Source organism: Camelus dromedarius, chromosome 32 (assembly GCF_036321535.1).
Source record: "Camelus dromedarius isolate mCamDro1 chromosome 32, mCamDro1.pat, whole genome shotgun sequence".
Classification (NCBI taxonomy): domain Eukaryota; kingdom Metazoa; phylum Chordata; class Mammalia; order Artiodactyla; family Camelidae; genus Camelus; species Camelus dromedarius.
In genome coordinates, this window is record NC_087467.1 from 8,342,460 (window position 1) to 8,360,109 (window position 17,650).

At 30.1% G+C, this 17,650-nt stretch overlaps 1 protein-coding gene across 1 annotated transcript in view; it reads left to right on the plus strand.

The window, feature by feature from the left end:
- Nucleotides 1-17,650, plus strand: part of CCDC178 (coiled-coil domain containing 178) — a 260,878-nt gene that overhangs the window by 28,069 nt on the left and 215,159 nt on the right. Inside the window, 3 exon segments of the mRNA XM_031438906.2 lie at nucleotides 4,079-4,299; nucleotides 6,123-6,265; nucleotides 9,588-9,741. Of these exon segments, the coding sequence (XP_031294766.2) occupies nucleotides 4,079-4,299; nucleotides 6,123-6,265; nucleotides 9,588-9,741 (518 nt within the window).

A 17,650-nucleotide genomic window follows, 5' to 3' on the forward strand; every position in this document is an offset into this window, starting at 1 on the left:
AGTTTGTTCTGATTCCTGAGGTTTTTAAATAGAATTTATGATGTGAATATTCTACTAATGTAATAATTTATATACCTATTCTGCCTTTATATTAAGATATTTGGGATATAATCTCTAAATTTTATGAATTTGTTTACAAATTATAGATTCATATATTTTTACAATCATTAGAATCTCAAAACCCCTAGCATATATGATAGGAAAAATGTCTAATTTCCTTAACAGCCTTGACATTAAGTATAATGTTTGTAGAAGTTTCTTTTTTGAGTAAAATTATGGAAATTTACTTCTTTCTAGATAGCTTGTGGTTCCTTCTTCAAATCCATCCATTCCCCTAATCATCCCACCCATACTTGTATTGTGACTCATAAGGCTGCTTTATAATAGACTGCATTAAAGATAGCTTTTGCACTCTGTCTTCCTGCTGGGTTCAGCCAATGGGAATCAGTGTCAAGAGACCGTGGGAGATAATGGAGAAGAGTGAGGCTGGGGTATTTATACCCTTGACTGCCTTCCTTTCTGCTTACTCACTGCATTCCCCTCCCCAGTATAATAGCCCTTGACATCTGATACGCAGCCAATAATCTAACAACTGCCTTTTCTTTTCCCTATCAAAAAAGTTAACCAGAAATAAGTTTTTCACCATAAATGGGTGTTCTTTGATCCTACAAATTATAAAATTGGATGTGCATAGCAATGTTTTCTTATAAAATAAGAATACATACATTACTCTTCTGAAGAATCTGAAGGCACAAATAAACTAATGACTCAAATTCCCCTGGTACTTCCATTGTACCTGCTTTTGTAGCTTCCCTGTCTTTCCCTTAACTTACATTTATGGCTTCTCATACTTTCCTATGACCATCTAAAGGGAGAGAAAAATTCACAGCCTCAGTTTATGAATGGATTTGAATTGTATGTTGACATAGTTTGGGGAGCTGCCATAGTACAACCTCAGTTTGAGAAAGGTGGAGGCAAATCATCTTGAAGGAGAAATGGCCTGAGGTATAGATGGAAGGTGGCAAAAGGGAAGGCACAGTGGTCAGGTAGCTAGAAAGAACACGAATGTAAGACTGGTGAAAGGAAGTCTGGGAGGGAGTTTTGGGGATTAACCTTTCAGAAAGGATGGAGTATGAAGATAATTGTGTCCCATATAAATGCTCACAAGAGTGCCTCTACCATGGAAGAATATCTTAGGAATTAATAGAATTAATTAATTTAGTTAAATATTCTTATTTTGTTTTGTTTCAACAAATTGCTTTGTCATATGAATTAATTAGCTATTACTATAGTAATGCTTTGTAGCAAATGACTTTGGAACTCAGTGGCTTACAATAAGCATTTTGTTTATGGCTTTGTGGGTGGGCTAAGGAGGATCTTCTTCAAGCTGCAGATCTAATGGGCTGGGCTCTTCATGACTGTGTGGTGCGTTCAGATCAGCTTCATATTTCTCTCATTCTCACTTTCAGCTGTCAGGTTTTGTTCATGTATTTTATTGCTAAAAATCCTATGAAATATCCTGACAAGCTCTCAATAAATTAAGAAATGCGTCACGACCAACATTTATGTTTGGGATGGAATTTTTTGGTGCACCAATGTCAGATTTAGCCTTGAAGGAATCCCTGAAACCCTGATATCCTTTGGTTCCCATTTCAATATATCTATTTGGTACAGGAGCCTGGGGATAAAGCCTAAGGCTCATCCAGATGAGAAGTCCAGTTAGAAGTCATGACATGAAGATGAGAAACAAAGATCTCCATCTCCAGCGCAAGCATAAATCATGAATAAACCTGTTGCTCAGACTGAATAGCAGAGAAGGTGGCTTGTTTCACTTAGTCAGTGGAGGAAAACAAACAGTATTCTCTAAGAATTCTAAATGTAGTGATCTAAGTGGATTTGTGACTGAAATTCCTGCTGTCTGTGTATCTGAAAATAGTTAAGTGGAGAATGTCATTTAAATGTTCTGTGAGATGGTAGTAAAGCTAAGCATCTTCAGGAGCAAAGACAGATTTTTTTCTTGAAGACTGAAACCTCAATCTAGATACCAGATAAAATTTCAAGATAAGGAATAGCTGAATATCAAATATCATAAAACGCAAAGCTACAGATTCAAAGAGTGTGAGTTGGTAGAAACAGCAAAGTGTTACTCAAAAAGTTTTCAGATACTGTATTATACATGAGATTATAAAATGAGTATGTTTAATATGTCTCAAGAAATAAAAAGAAGAACTAAAAGACTATTTTAAAAGAAAGCAAAAATGTAAGTAAAAAGCCTCACTAGAAATTAAAAATACGTTACTCAAAATTAATAACTCAGTGATTGGCTAAATGGTCTGTTAGACTAAGGAAGGGAAAAGTAATAGCTGTAAACTTTGAAGAAATTACATGGAATGCATTACAGCCACACAAGGAGAAGGAAATATAAATAAAATATTCAAAAGCATAGAATATAAAATGAGAAGGTATGATGAATATCTAATAGAAGATCATCATGGAGATAATGTAATGCTGAAAAAATGGTGACTGACTTTTTAAAGCAAAAATACTACTGTCTCATTAATATAAACAGTAAAAATGTGGATAGTGTCAAACATTGCACAAATTCAAGAAATTAGAAAACATTTAAAACTGTATCAATAAAACTTATTAAAATTTTCTTCACTTGAGTGAAAAAAAGCTAAGTCATAAAGGAAAATCAATAGTTTTATTATATCAGAAAAGAAGATAGATTCATAGTTTTGAAATATGACTTCAGAATTTAGAAAAGTCAAAGCAAAATAAATACAAAAGAAAAAGCAGAAAACCAATAACAAAATGGCTAAATGATGAAATTTATATAATTCAGAAGATACGCAGAGCTAATGAGTGTTGGCTTACTATAAAGAGAATGATGAAAAAAAGAATAATAGAAAATCAATAACAGGATTCATTAAGAACACAGCAAATATATAACTAAATCCAATTAGGAATTAAAATGGTACATAAACATGTAGCAGTGATTAATAAAAATGAAGGTAATTGGAACAAATGTCTCAGAATATTATTGAAACTTTGATGAACTGGATGAATTCACAGGAAAAATGGATTGATATATAAATAGATAACCCAAATATACGTATAGCCATTAAAGGAAAGATGTTGACTTAGTAACTAAAAATCCTTCCCTGCAAAATACACACATACATACATACATACTGGGACAATAGTATGAAACATGTAATTTCAAACCTCGACAAAATCCTAAAGAATAGAAATAAAACAAACTACAACTGATATAAGAAGCTGGCATAAATTATAAAGCAAATTTGATGAGGATAATACAAATATGGAAAGGCTGAATTCATGAGTATAAATGCAAAATATCCTCAATGAATATATCAGTAAAACTCATCAAGAAATTTATTTTAAAAAGAGAAAAAGAACCCCAACATAGCCAATGTAATTTTAGTCCAAGAATGCAAAGTTAGGTTAACCTTAGAAATTTTATTAATGTAATGAAGAAATTTTTTATCTAGTTTCTCTAAAATTGTCCTAGTCTGTTAATTGACATTTAGTTTAATTTATAAATTAATTGAGGGGAATTTTTGTATTTATAATTTCAAATATTTTTACACAGAACCAAAAATTTTTATCCTTATATTCAAATTTATTTTTCTATTGTTTGATAGCACTTTGTCATTTTTTCCCTATAGGTCTTGCACAATTTATGTTAGGCTTATTACTAGACCTGTGCATTTTAATTTGTTTTAATTTTGCTTTGTGAGTGAGATTATTCTGTTTTCTACTTAATTTTTATTTTTGTAGTGAACATTATTTTGTATACTATTTTTATATGAGTTATTTTTATAATTTTCTAGTGATTTTTATATATTTTAATCCATTTAATGGTGAATGAAGAAACCGACATATTTTTATAATGCAATATTAAAATAACTAATTTTAAATTTAGCAAGATTTGCAGATAAGTAATTTCTGACATGAAAATATTTCATATTTATCTATTACCAAGTAAAGATGTCCTTCGGAAGCTTTTATTTTACAAACTGATTTTCTTTTATTATCATCATTGTATGCCTAGAGCACGAGGCCTATTTGAGAGATATTATAGAATTACGATGGCATCTTGAAAGTGAAACTCATCAAGTAAAATGTCTTGAGGAACAAAAGGCAAAATTAGAAGAAGCTAATACAAAACTTCAAGAAGACGTAGACTACATGAATAAATATCGCCCTCTGCTGCTCTCAAAGCGGGATTATGAACTTGAAGCTCTGAGAGAATTTTATCAGAAAAAATTTGAGGTAAATGAATTAATGTGCATTTCACAGATTGTTAACTTAGTTATAAAGGTTTCAACTATGAGAAATTAACATATCCTTAAAGATTTCATTTTCATTTAAAATTAACCTGCTATTTATTTCCTTAAGGAATTATTAAACTATACAGGGTACAATTGATTGGTAGTCATTTAAACTGTGTCTTCTTTCCTTACTTTTATACTTAGGATGTTAATAATATTTAGTCAGTCTACTAATAAAATTTTGGAGATTTTAAGTAACATGGTATTAATTGAAGCTGTAAATCAAACTAAGGAATAATGTAAGTAGAATATATCAGTTTCATTGTAGATGAAAATATGTAACTGAAGTGTAAGGTCTTTTTAATGATTAATGAAATTTAACTCTCCTGTTGTGGGATCTTATTATAGAAAAGTAAATTATTTATACCTGCCACTAAATGAACAAATTTAACTTTGTATCATGTTTGTTTTTGATTATGTAAAGTGAAGTAATGTAAGTTGTTAAATGCCTCTATTCTTTCCATTTTCCTCCCTCGTTCTTCATAGACAGCCTCATCATGAAATTCTGTTTCTAGGCAAAATTTGAATAATACTTATATATGTATTTATGCACAATACATAGTATTGTTTATAATATTATCATACATCTTATAACTCTGCAATTTGTTTTTTTAATCTGACATTATTTTGGTCAATTTACTATTGATACATGCAGATTTAGTTCATTCATTTTATTTGCCATGTTCCATCAAATAGATACCTTAGAATTTCTTATTTACCATTTTCTCTTGGTCATCTGAGTTGTTTCCAGCATTTGGCTACAGTGCTGATTTGAATATAAATGATAAGCAGCCATGATCATGTTCCTCTCTCTATGTTTGTGAATTTTTCTTGGCTGTGTATCTAGTGACTTGCTAAGTCATGGGTTATATCCATTTTCAACTTCATTAGATAAAACCATGCTGGTCTCCAAAGTGTCTCTAACCGTTTATATTACTGAAGTAGTAGCAGTGCTGGAGACTCCGATTTCTCCACCGTGGACCAGCGGATTCTAGTACTGTCCTTTCTTAATAGTAGGCCCCTTTTCTATGGCTGGATGTCATTGTGTCAGGCTAAAATTCGTTTCCCAGTTTCCCCTTTCTCGTGGTATTTCTAATGAGATGTGGGTCGGAGTAATATAGGAGTTTTTAGGAAAGCTTTCTAAAATGGACTAACCCAGATGTGGTATCTGTAGCTCTGACTTCCATTTTATAGCACAAAGTAACCTTGGGAATGGAAGCTGGTATTTAGGATGGCTGAAGAGAAAGCCCAGAGGAGCCTTGTTTCTATTTCTGAGAGAGAAAAATAAACTACAGTTTTGTATACTTGGCTTTTTTCTTCTATAACCACAACCAATCCCACCTGATACACCTCACATTTTTGCCAGCATTTTTATTTTATTCATGAGTGAGAAGATTATAGGTGATTTTAAAAATGTTCTTTATTCATTTGTGTTTTCTGATTTTTCTACAATAATGTATTATTTGAACAATAAAAAGTTGTAGTTTTTTGTGGATGGAAAGTTAATAATTTTATTTTGGTCACGTTCATTGGGATATTGAAGTTACTCAGTAACTTCTACATTTCTAGTATTGATGCCTTGTAAGGTAAAAGAAACCTACAACTCTATTGTGCTAAACAATAGACTAAATCTGGGAAAAAATCGATATAAAGAACATTTATAATCTAATCAAAACGACTCTGAGTCCTTTCTCTGATCTTCCTTGTCTGATTATTTTAATTAACCAATTAGTGCATATATTAGCAAACTTTTTTTATTTCTAGGCAATGGAACTATACAGACAAGTTCATGGAGAACTTGAAGAAACCATAGAAAATCTCAAAAAAGCCAAATTGAATGCTAAACAAATTAGAGAAGACATGGAAAAGGATATTATTAAAGATAAAATAAGCATAGAAGGCTACAGGTAAGTATTTTCCACAGTATTATTCATAGCATTTAGAACTAAAATTTTAATTAAAAATGTAATGTATACTCCTTTATAAGAAATTCAGATAAAAAGAAAGATCTGCATTACCTATATCTATCTTACTATCAAGTTTATATATAAATTAATATATGTACCTTTTACATATGTAAACCACGTGTGTATGAATTCCTAAAGCAGTATTTTTCTGTGTCATTTAAAGCTATTCAGACATATTGCCACATTGTCTATGGATATGCTCTAACAATATATATTTCTGCCACCTATGTGCAAAAGTGACTAAGAAAAATTTTACAGCATGAGAAATTATAAAAAATAAATTATATAGCTTTGTATTAATTTATAAACATAGCATCTAATTAATTTAACTCATAGTTGATTTCTAATAACATTGAATACTTTTAAATATATAGATTAATTATATTTTGTATATTAACTTAATTTTTTACTATATTTCTAATATATTTATATTTTATGATATTCTTTTAGTTTCTCATTGATTTGGTTTTAAAATCTTTGTTTCTATGTGATATAAAGTTTTTATTTATTCAATTTGGTAAATGATTTAGTATAAAAAAAGCTCATATTCAGTATGGAGCTAGAGTCAAGTAAATATAAGCAAAATGAAAAACAAAGATTTGCACACTATCCTATGATCTGAATAACATCTACTTATTATAGATGTTTATATTGCCTTCTATCCAATGGCAATTCAACATGTGCTTAAACATTATTTTTATTGAGATGTAGTAGATGTACAATATTATATGTTACAAGTGTACAACATAGTGGTTCACAATTTTTAAAGATTATACTGCATTTATAATTATTATAAAATGTTTACTATATTCCCTGTGTTGTATAGTATATCCTTGTAGCTTATTTATTTATATATATATAAATGTTTGTACCTCTTAATCCCCTAAACCCTTTCTTGCCCCTTCCCTCTTTCTTTCCGTCTATGTTTTCTTCTAGGAGTTTTATAGCTTCTGGTCTTATATTTATGTCTTTAACCCATTTTTAGTTTATTTTTGTATATTGTGTGAGAAAATGTTCTAATTTCATTGTTTTACATGTAGTTCTTCAGTTTCCTGGCACGACTTATTTAAGAGACTGTCTTTTCTCCACTGTATGTTCTTGCCTCCTTTGTTATAGATTTATTGACCATAAGTGTATGAGTTTATTTCTGGACTCTCTATTCTGTTCCATTGATCTATGTGTCTGCTTTTGTGCCAGCACCATACTGTTTTGATACTGTAGCTTTGCAGTATAGGCTGAAGTCAAGGAGCATGATTCCTCCAACTCTGTTCTTTCTCAAGATTGTTTTGGCTATTCAGGGTTTTTTGTGTTTCCATACAAGTTTTAAAATGATTTGTTGTTGTTCTGTGAAAAATGCTCTTGGTATTTTGATAAGGATTGCATTTAATCTGTAGATTGCTTTTGATAGTATGGTCATTTTAATAATGTTAATTCTTCCAATCCATGAATACAGTATATCTTTCCATCTGTTTGTGTAGTCTTCAGTTTCTTCCATCAGTGTCTTACAGTTTTCTGAGTGCACGTCTTTTACCTCCTTAGGTAGATTTATTGCCAGGTATTTTATTCTTTTTGAGGGAATGGTAAATGGAATTATTCCTTAATATCACTTTCCAATAGTTTGTTGTTAGTGTATAGAAATGTAATAAATTTCTGTATATTAATTTTGTATCCTTCAACTTTACTGAATTCTTTGAGGAGCCCTACTAGTTTTCTGGCATCTTTAGGATTTTCTGTATGTAGTAGCACGTTGCTGCAATGACAGTTTTACTTCTTCCTTTCCAATTTGGATTTTTGAAAATTGCTTTTTCTTGTCTGATTCTTAGTAGTGGCGAGGACTTACTGTACTATGTTGAATAAAAGTGGTGAGAGTGGGAATCCTTACCTTGTTCTTGATCTTAGAGGAAAGGCTTTCAACTTTTCACTGTTGAGTATGATGTTAGCTGTGGACTTACTGTATATGATCTTTATCATGTTGAGGTATATTCCCTCTGTTCTCACTTTCTGGAGAGTTCTATATCATAAATGGATGTTGAATTTTATCAAAAACTTTTTCTGCATATATTGAGATGATCATATGATTTTTATTCTTCAGTTTGTTAATGTAATATATCACATTGCCTGATTTGTGGATATTCTGATAGGAAGCCTGTACTCTCCAGACATGGAGGGGTAAAGAAGAATCTTCTTGCCTATTTGTTTGTTGCTTCAAATTTCATTTATATAGGGAGGTTGTGTCTTTCAGTTTCATTTGACTCTACTCCTAAAATCATAGTTAGTGTATGAGAGCCTGGGCCAGTTCAATAAACACACCATAAATACATGAATGCCACACCACTGGCATTTATTTTCTTGTGAATTCTTGTTTATCTTCTCTGCTCATTTGTCTATTGGATAATTTTTCTATTCCATATTGGTTTGTAGGATTTTATTACACACAAATGATTTACTCTTTGGTCTCTTATATGACTTTCAATTAAATCTCCCACTCTATATTTTGTTTATGGTGTCTTAAAAAAAGTTGGGCTTATCTGCATTGCTTGCTGGTATTTTACACACATGATAATTTTGGCATTTTCTCGCTGTACTTTCTTCATATATTAAACTATAATACCATGGTCTAAAGTGACTTTTATATTTGAAACATGTTTTCTACTAGATAATGTACTATCTATACTGATACTACACTATACTGTACTGTCTACTAGATAAGATAAGGGATTATCTGGTTCACATATTAGCACTGGTCTTTTTTGTGGAAGGTCACAGAGAAACAAAGAACGGTCAGGCAATTACTTCTCTTTAAATAAGCCCCTTGCTTTCCCAGATTGCAGTTTCCTCCGTTTTACCTCTATGACCATGTGGAAGAAAAGACAGTAAACCAGAGCTTTAATAATGTGTGGTCTTTCTACTTTTACATCTCCTTCTCTTCTTTTTTCCTTGCCTTTCATCTTTGTACTACCCAGCGAATTAATCACAGGTGCTTAGATCTCTCACCTGAGATCAAATCCAAAGGTTGTTTATTTTAAATAATTTACAAATCACTTTTCTCTCAATTTCTTCCCACTGGAAACATACATTTTTTTCTCACTATTTACTTCTTTGTATCTAAGTGGTGCTTTTCAGGAGTTGCTTTGAGATGGGAAAAATTTTAGGAATAGATAAATTCTATTGATTTACATTAAGTCAGAGGGCAATTTAAATACAATTTTAAATATAATTTCCCCTTCTTTGTGGATAAAATCAAATGTGTTTTTTCTCCTAGGAGAGAGTTGGATAGACTTAATGGTCTGTATAATTTATACTGTACATCAATACAAGATGTTAATGTTAATGTTGAGGAGAATGAAGAGATAGTGACTGAAGTACTGAGGGAAACAAGATCATCAAAAAAACAATTAGCTACTTTATCAAAAAAAGTGAGTTTTTATAATTAAAAATTAAAAAAATACTGACTTTTAGCTTTGCACCAAGGCTATTTAAACTTATTCTCTGTCAATAATTAACTGGTAGCCAATTTTTCTGTCTATATTGATTCTCTGTTGCTTATTACCAGAGTTTTAGCAGCTTAAAACAGCACCCATTTATTATCATAAAGTTTCTCTGGGTCGTGGCTCAGCCGGTTCCTCTGCTCTAGGTCTTTCATGACTAAAATCAAGGTATCAGCCTTGCATTTCTTTCTGCAGACTCCAGGATGAATCTGCTTTCCGGCTCATTCAGTTTTGGCAAAATTCAGATCCTGTGATTTGAGCATTGAGGTCCTTGTTTCTTTGGTGGCTGTCAGCTTAAGATCATTCTCAGGTTTTAGAAACTACATACATCCTGGCTGGTGGTTCCCTTCAGGATTGGTGAGCTGAGTCCTCTCACACGTGGTGTCTTACTGACCTTCCCTCATGACTCATCTTTTCTGCCTTCCTCTTCTACTGCATCTCATTCACTGTAGTAAAAGAAAATGATAGTAAACGGAAATAAGAAAATGGTAAACAGAAATAGTAGTTCAGTAAAAGGCAATAATATACACATTCTGTACCAATTTGCATTCCTATCTAGGGTTAAAACTACTGTGTTTTTGTTGGGGGGGTTTTTTGGCCACTTTCTATTATAAGGCTCTTCAATTGTGTCTCATTATGGGTTTTTAAATTAATCTATAATGAAGAATGAGACTAAACATATTTTAATGGCTCTTGGAGGTTATTTGTATTTCCTTTTCCGTGAAAAACCTGCTCATGGTTTTTAATTCTGTATGTTGAGTGATGGTTTTTTTTTTTTTTTCTGATTTTCAAGAATTTGTTTTATGTTATGAATACTAAATATTTTAAAGTTGCACGTTAAAAATAGTTTCATCCAATCATCTTTCATTTCTTTATGGTAACTTCTGATGAAGAGAAATTTCGATTTTAGTGTACTGAAAGTTATAAATATTTCACTTTGAACTTTTATGTTTTACCAAACTTTTAAAATCAAGTTTTCCTACCTTGAAGTCAAAAAATATTTTCTGGTATTTTATTCTACGTGATTTGAAATTTTCCTTTCATAATTATATGATCATTTTATATTAAAATATGTTTAAAATATTCAAAATTGAGTTTTTTCTCAATCTATCTTCTATTTACAAGTGTAGAAGTAACAAACTATCTCTAGAATTTTAGGAATGCATATTTGGCTTGTCAGCCATGAATCATACTCAGTTTGAAATTCATATATAAGTATTATGTGAAGTGAGGCTCCAATTACATTTTTTCTTATGTTGAAAAGAAAGGATTATAATTTATTATACTTATCTATTAATATTTAGAGTCATCTCTGTCACATATGAGGCTTCCATATTTGTTTTGTGTGGATCTCTTTCTATTCTCTTTTTAATTTGTTCGGTCTACTTAAAATTTTTATCTCAATACTTCATGTCTACATTACTAAACTTACATAGTGAGTTTTGATTATTTATTATGGTGAGTTCCCCGTCTTAAGAGTTTTAGGCTATTCTTGACCTTTGTCCTTCCATATAAATTTCAGTATTGTCTTGTTCATTTCCTTCAGACATTTTATTGGAATTATCATTGGAATCATATTCATTTATGGATTATATGATAGAGAAATGAAATCTTTATGAGAGGATCCTTAAACACAGACATGATCCATCTCTCCATTTATTTAGGTAGTTTTTCTAAATTGGACCTTAACTAATTTCTGGAAACTTTATCGAAGGCATACTCTCTCTGCAAAGACAGCCTGTGGTCAGTCTTAGACAACTAACCCTTCTATCTCCACTAAATTTTAAAGTTATTTATTTTAAATTGATTTTTAATATCATTCTGATTTGTTCATAAAGGTAGCATATATGATGGATATTTTTAAAATTTTGTTAAGGCTTAATTTGTTTCCTACCATATAGGTAATTTGCATAAATATTTTATTTTAGAAAAATGTTTTCTCTGATAGTGGGATGTTCTAAATAGGTTCATTTTGTGAACTGTGCTCATGGTGTTACCTAAGTATCTTCTATTTCTGATTTATTTTGACTAAGGTATCAATTACTATGAAAGCTGTATTAAAATATCTCAGTATGATAGTGAACTTTTTTATTATCTCTTCATTTTTTATCCATATTTTTGCATTATATAATTTGAAACCATATTTTTAGATGAAACTAAGTTCTAAACTAAATTTAGAATTGAATTTTTTATGATATATTTTATTTATATGTTTTTGAGCTATAAATTATTAGAATTTTTGAAATGCATATTTCATTTACTGGATGTGAAGATAATCAACATTATTAGCTTGTTCCTGAACAGTTTAAGGACCATATGACCTTTTCCTGACCTATGTTCTATTTTCCGTCATGTTATGCCTATCTTATTTAATAATCCTTGTATTAAGATGATTTCATATTAATTTACACAGTAAATATTTGATTATATTTATTCCTGGTTAAACATTTTGCACACAAATTTTTCTGTTCATCAGATTTCTCATTGGTGTTATTTTGTTTCTTGTTACCAACGTATATCTTTTACAAGCTTCTTTAGTGAGCTAGATTTGAGATTCTCAAAATTTTCTTTCCCTGAAAATGTTTGTATTTTGTTCATATTTATGCAGTGTAGGGAATATGCACCTAAATTAACTTGAGAGTGACTTACACCACTGCACAGGTGATGTAGAAAAATCTAGAAATAGGCAAGGCAGGAAACACTAAACTAAAGCACATGGAGCTGAAATGCCAGAGGGAATGAGATAGAATCAGTGAGTTGGAACAAACTGACCTTAAATAGATAGTAATAATGCAAATCTCTCTGCAGTCCACCCTTATTTCTCTCTCAAACTTCTCTCTTGCTACTCCTTTCACTCTAACTCTATTCTCTAGCTATTTGGACAAACTTCAAGATGCCAGAATGTTCCATGGCTTACTTTCTTCCAACTTTTCATAAATACTGTTCCTTCTGATTTTTAAGGGCTTTTAAGGCCTTTAAGGACAGGAAAGGAATTGTGATTTTTGTTTTCTCTGCATAACTTGCATAGTGCCTGTCCCATAGTAGGTACTCAATAAAATGTCATTTTAGGCATTCAGAAAAAGCCATATTAGGCTTGCCGAATGAGCGAGTTAACCAATGAATAAAGAAAAGAAAATAGGAAGTAAGGGAAGAAGGGAGGAAGGAAGGAAGAAAGAAAGGAAGGGAGGAAGGAAGGAAGGGAGGGAAAATAGGGGAAAATAACTTCATCTTAAGAGCCCAGAGGGCACTTGATGAGGTGGGATTGTAGAGTGTAGACACTGAAATATTCCTTGATGATTTAGAATGCATGTAGCTTGCCTATATATAATTTCTTCCGGGGACTATTATAAATATGAGGGAAGTATAGCACAACCAATAAAAACTCTTAAAATGTTGTATAGTATTGTCAAATAATTATGACCTCAATTTTCTAATTTTGCTGAAATTTATCATTTATAAAAATATCACTGTTAATATTTTCAAAGAGGGAAAATTCATTCATTGAACCTAAAGTCATTTTTTATTTCTTTGATCATTTCTAAAATGCCAAGTTTGGCCCTCCATAAAAAATGTTATTTTTGATGGGATATTGTGAATGTATTTATAAGGTTAGTAATATTTTTCAATTGTAGAAATCATTTGTGGGCTGTCATACTTTCTAGGGTAGATGAGAACATGTTGAAGCTCAGATTTTTTTTTTCTGTATTTTGCTCATTATAAAAACCTTTAAACTAGATTTTCTAAGTTGACATGTTAAGCACTGAATTAAAAACAATGGTGTACATCATTTCCTTGCATTATTTTTTGGTATGCAGTTGAAATTTCTAGTTCAGGAGAAATAAAAAAGGTTTGTGTTGCCTAATTGCACATACAACCTAACTAATCTTTTAAAATTTCAAGGCATATAGTGCTTTTAGTTCAGAATCTACCTCATTAACGTAAACTTTTCTCTAATTTGTGTTGTCATCTATGAAAACACATTTTCCCCTTCTAATTTCTGCAAACAATGACTTTCGTAAACTAGAAAACATCTTGAAATTGGTTAACTACCTTAAAAGTATTGTTAAGCTCAGATTCTTTTTAAATGTAAAAGTAAAGCTTTTCTATAATTTATTTTCCCATGTTTTCTTTGAAGTCTACTTCTCTTATACTTCAGGAATTTTTTTTTTAGAATACAATTTCATTATCTGCAGCTCTTTGTTTCTTGTGATATTTAAAATAACAGCCATCTCCATTTCATTTTATCTAGTCATTTGTGAAAATAATAACAAAAATGACTTAAACATATAGAAATCCTTTGTGATTTTCATATTTTATTGAACAATGGCAAGCGTACAACTTTTTTATAATTTAGTTTACAGATAAATGTTGTAAATAAGCAAATTCTTTTTGTATATATGTGATATTTTCATATTTCTGGATGTTGTCTTTGTTAGTAGAAATTTAATATTTATTGCTAACTTATGGATCTATGTACTATAACTATAGATCCAAATACCACAAAACACCCATTAAGCCATACCTCTTGATTCATATTTTTATCTCAGAATCTTTCAAATTAAGCAGTTTATTTACTAAAAATAAATAAGCCAATTATGTCACTAATACTGTTAATTCACCAAATAGGAAATCAGTCTAAAGAGGCTGAGTGATTTTTCTCATAAACATAAAGTTATTAACTGTTACAGCCAAACTACAATGCAATTTTTTGTTATTCTTTTGTTATACAATATTTATGTGTTACATGGATAAAATGTGGTAACATGCATAAATGTACACATTGCTAATTTTTTTCATCATAAGATTTTAATCTCTTATTAGGTGTATATTTTATTGTGTGGCATCAATAACATCTATGAAATTGGCTTTATTTCAGTTTTTATTTGAAACAAGTGATGAATGTTATCTAAATGTTGATTTTGAATATATGCTCATTATTATTTTAAAGATTTTAAAAATATACTCAGGTTATAGAAACTCTGGTATAGATGATGACTTATGCAAAATACTTTGTAAGTATCTGTGAAGATGATTTTAAATGGTTTCTCATTTGACCTATTGAAATGATATATTATATTAAAATTAAACCGTTTTAATATTCTTGAGGTGAACTATGTGTGGTTATGGTTTATTGTTCTTTTACTTTACCTCTGAGTTTGATTTGCAATAATTTTATTTAAGATTTTGCATCCATATTCGTAAGTTAGTCTGTATTTCAGTGTTCTTAATTTGTGCTGTATTTGATAGATTTTATTATCAGGATTATGCTGGGTTTATAAAATGAATTTTGAAGCTTTTCTTCATTTCTTTATTACCTGGAGAATTAATATAGATTTAGATAACTTCTTTTTTGAAATTTTGATAGAACACCTTGGTGAAAAATATGATTTGTTTTTTTTAAATTGTTTATTGTTTTATTTTTTCATGGGCGTTTGTTTTATTTTATCGTGATTAATCGTATCAGGTTATATGTTCTCCTTGAGGTTAATTTATAATTTTTAATGGGCCTAGAGGTAATCATTTATTCAGATTTTCAAATGTAATATAATATGATATAGAATGCTCTTTTGTACTTTTGCTTATGTCTTATTTCTAGTTATATACATATTTTTCACTTTTTAAATTAAATTTTCAAATTAAATTAGAAAAAACATGGCTCTTTGATTTAGTAATTCTAGAATTTTTCAACTTCTAAAATTTAATGTATGCTTCTATAGTTACAATTTTCTTCTTCTTTCTTTAGGTTTATTCTGTTTCTTTTTACTTTCCACTTCCCTGTTTTGAATGCTTCATGTTTTTGTTTTTAAATCTTTCCCTAAAATAAGCTGCATTTCTGATTATACTTTGCAGCAGACCCCCTTGAAAGAATTTTCTATGTTTACCTATTTCTCTCCTTGCATTCCCACTTAGATTATTTCCAGTCAAGCTTTCGCCACCACACTGCACTGCAATCGCTACTAGTGAATCCTGTTTTCTTCCCTACGATCCTCATAAAATCTGATGGGTACATTAGACAAACTGCTATCTGAATTATTTTAGGTATTTTTGAATGGCACAATACTTAATTTTTATTACTCAAAGTTTAGAATGTACTCATGTGAGCAGAAGAAATTACTGATCTTAAGATCTTACTGTTTAGATGTAGTCACTCTTAATATTTTGTTGTATATAAACAAGTCTTGTAATATATTTTAAAAGGACATTATCATATGCATGCAGTACTCAGTGATATGTTTCTCCTTATATAGAAACTTTTCAAAATCATCTTGTATTTCATACTATAATTTTAATGATTGAGAGTTTCTTAGACCCTTGTTGTTGAACACTTAGGATGTTTTCAGTTTTTAAGTATTATAAACAAAACTGTGATAAATATATCTAAAACTTATAAATATTAACATAACTACTCATTTTAACAAAAATATTGTGATGGAAAAATAATGAAAGCTGAATTGTAGTATGGAATTGGAAGCTCAAGTAAAAATCAAACAACTTATATTTCTGATAAGACTTAAATGATTTGCCTTCATTTTCATATTTTCCAAAATTTTAATAACTTTTTAGTTTGTCTTTTTGTAACTCACTTTTTTAATGACAATATTTCCATTAATTGAATTTCTTGGCTTTCATTTCATTAATCCTGTTGATATTGGCATTGTTTCTTTTATTCTAAAATAATTTTTGAACATCATTTTAAATGTTAATCAAAACTACATAATGACTCTTGGTGTTTATGTTTTTTTTTAATCTAGAGGGTTTTTTCCCCCTCCATATCATTTGTGATTTAATTTACTTATTCCTTAGAATAAAAATTATTTGATTTTTGTCTTAATTGAACATTATCTGTTTTCTGTCTTATGTCTTTATATTTTCTCTATTGCTCCGTTTCTACCTTCTTTTATGTTAAATAGATATTTTCTAGTGTACCAGTTCAACTTCCTTGTTATTTATTTACTGTATATTTGAATTTTTTAGTAGTTGCCCTGAGATTATGAATAATAATTTATAAAAAATATATTTAGGTTAATACTTAATCTCAACAGTATATAAAAACTTTGCTTTTCTGTAGCTCCCTACCTTTTTCCCCAATTATTTGTGCTCTTATACAAATTACATCTTTACACATTGTGTGGCTATCAACAGGAATTTACAATTACTACTTTACATAGTTGTCTTTTAGATCAGGTAAGAAAAAAAGTGTTACAAAATAATACATTTATCTGACTTTTATATTTACCTGTGTAATTACGTTTACCGATTATCTTTATTTCCTCTCGTTTATTCACATCACTAGTTAGTGTTCTTTCTTTCAGCCTGAAGGACCCTTGTTAGTATTTATTGTAGGATAGATCTCCTAGTGACAGATTCTCTCAGTTTTGAATTATCTGGATGTCCTACTATCTCGTTCATTTTTAAATGACTGTTTTGCTTGATATAGGATACTCGATACTTTTTTTTCCTTTACTTTGAATATATTAGCATATACCTTCTGGGCTGCATGGTTTTGGATGGGAAATTGAGTGTTAATCTTATTGAAGATTCCTTGTGTGTGAAATGTTACCTCTCTCTTGCTTTCTCTTCATTGATATTTTCTGTCTGGCAAAACATCATCTTTATGCTTTCCTTTAGTTCCTTGGACATTTTCCTTTAGCTCTTTCAACATATTTTAAATAGCTGATTGGACTAATAAATTCAAAGTATAAGCTTCTTCTGGGATAGTGTATGTTGAATGTTTCTTCTATGTGGTCCATTGTGTTTCTTTGCATGCCTCATAATATTTTTGTTGAAAAATGGACATTTTAAATAATCTATTGTGGCAACACTGGAAATAAGATTC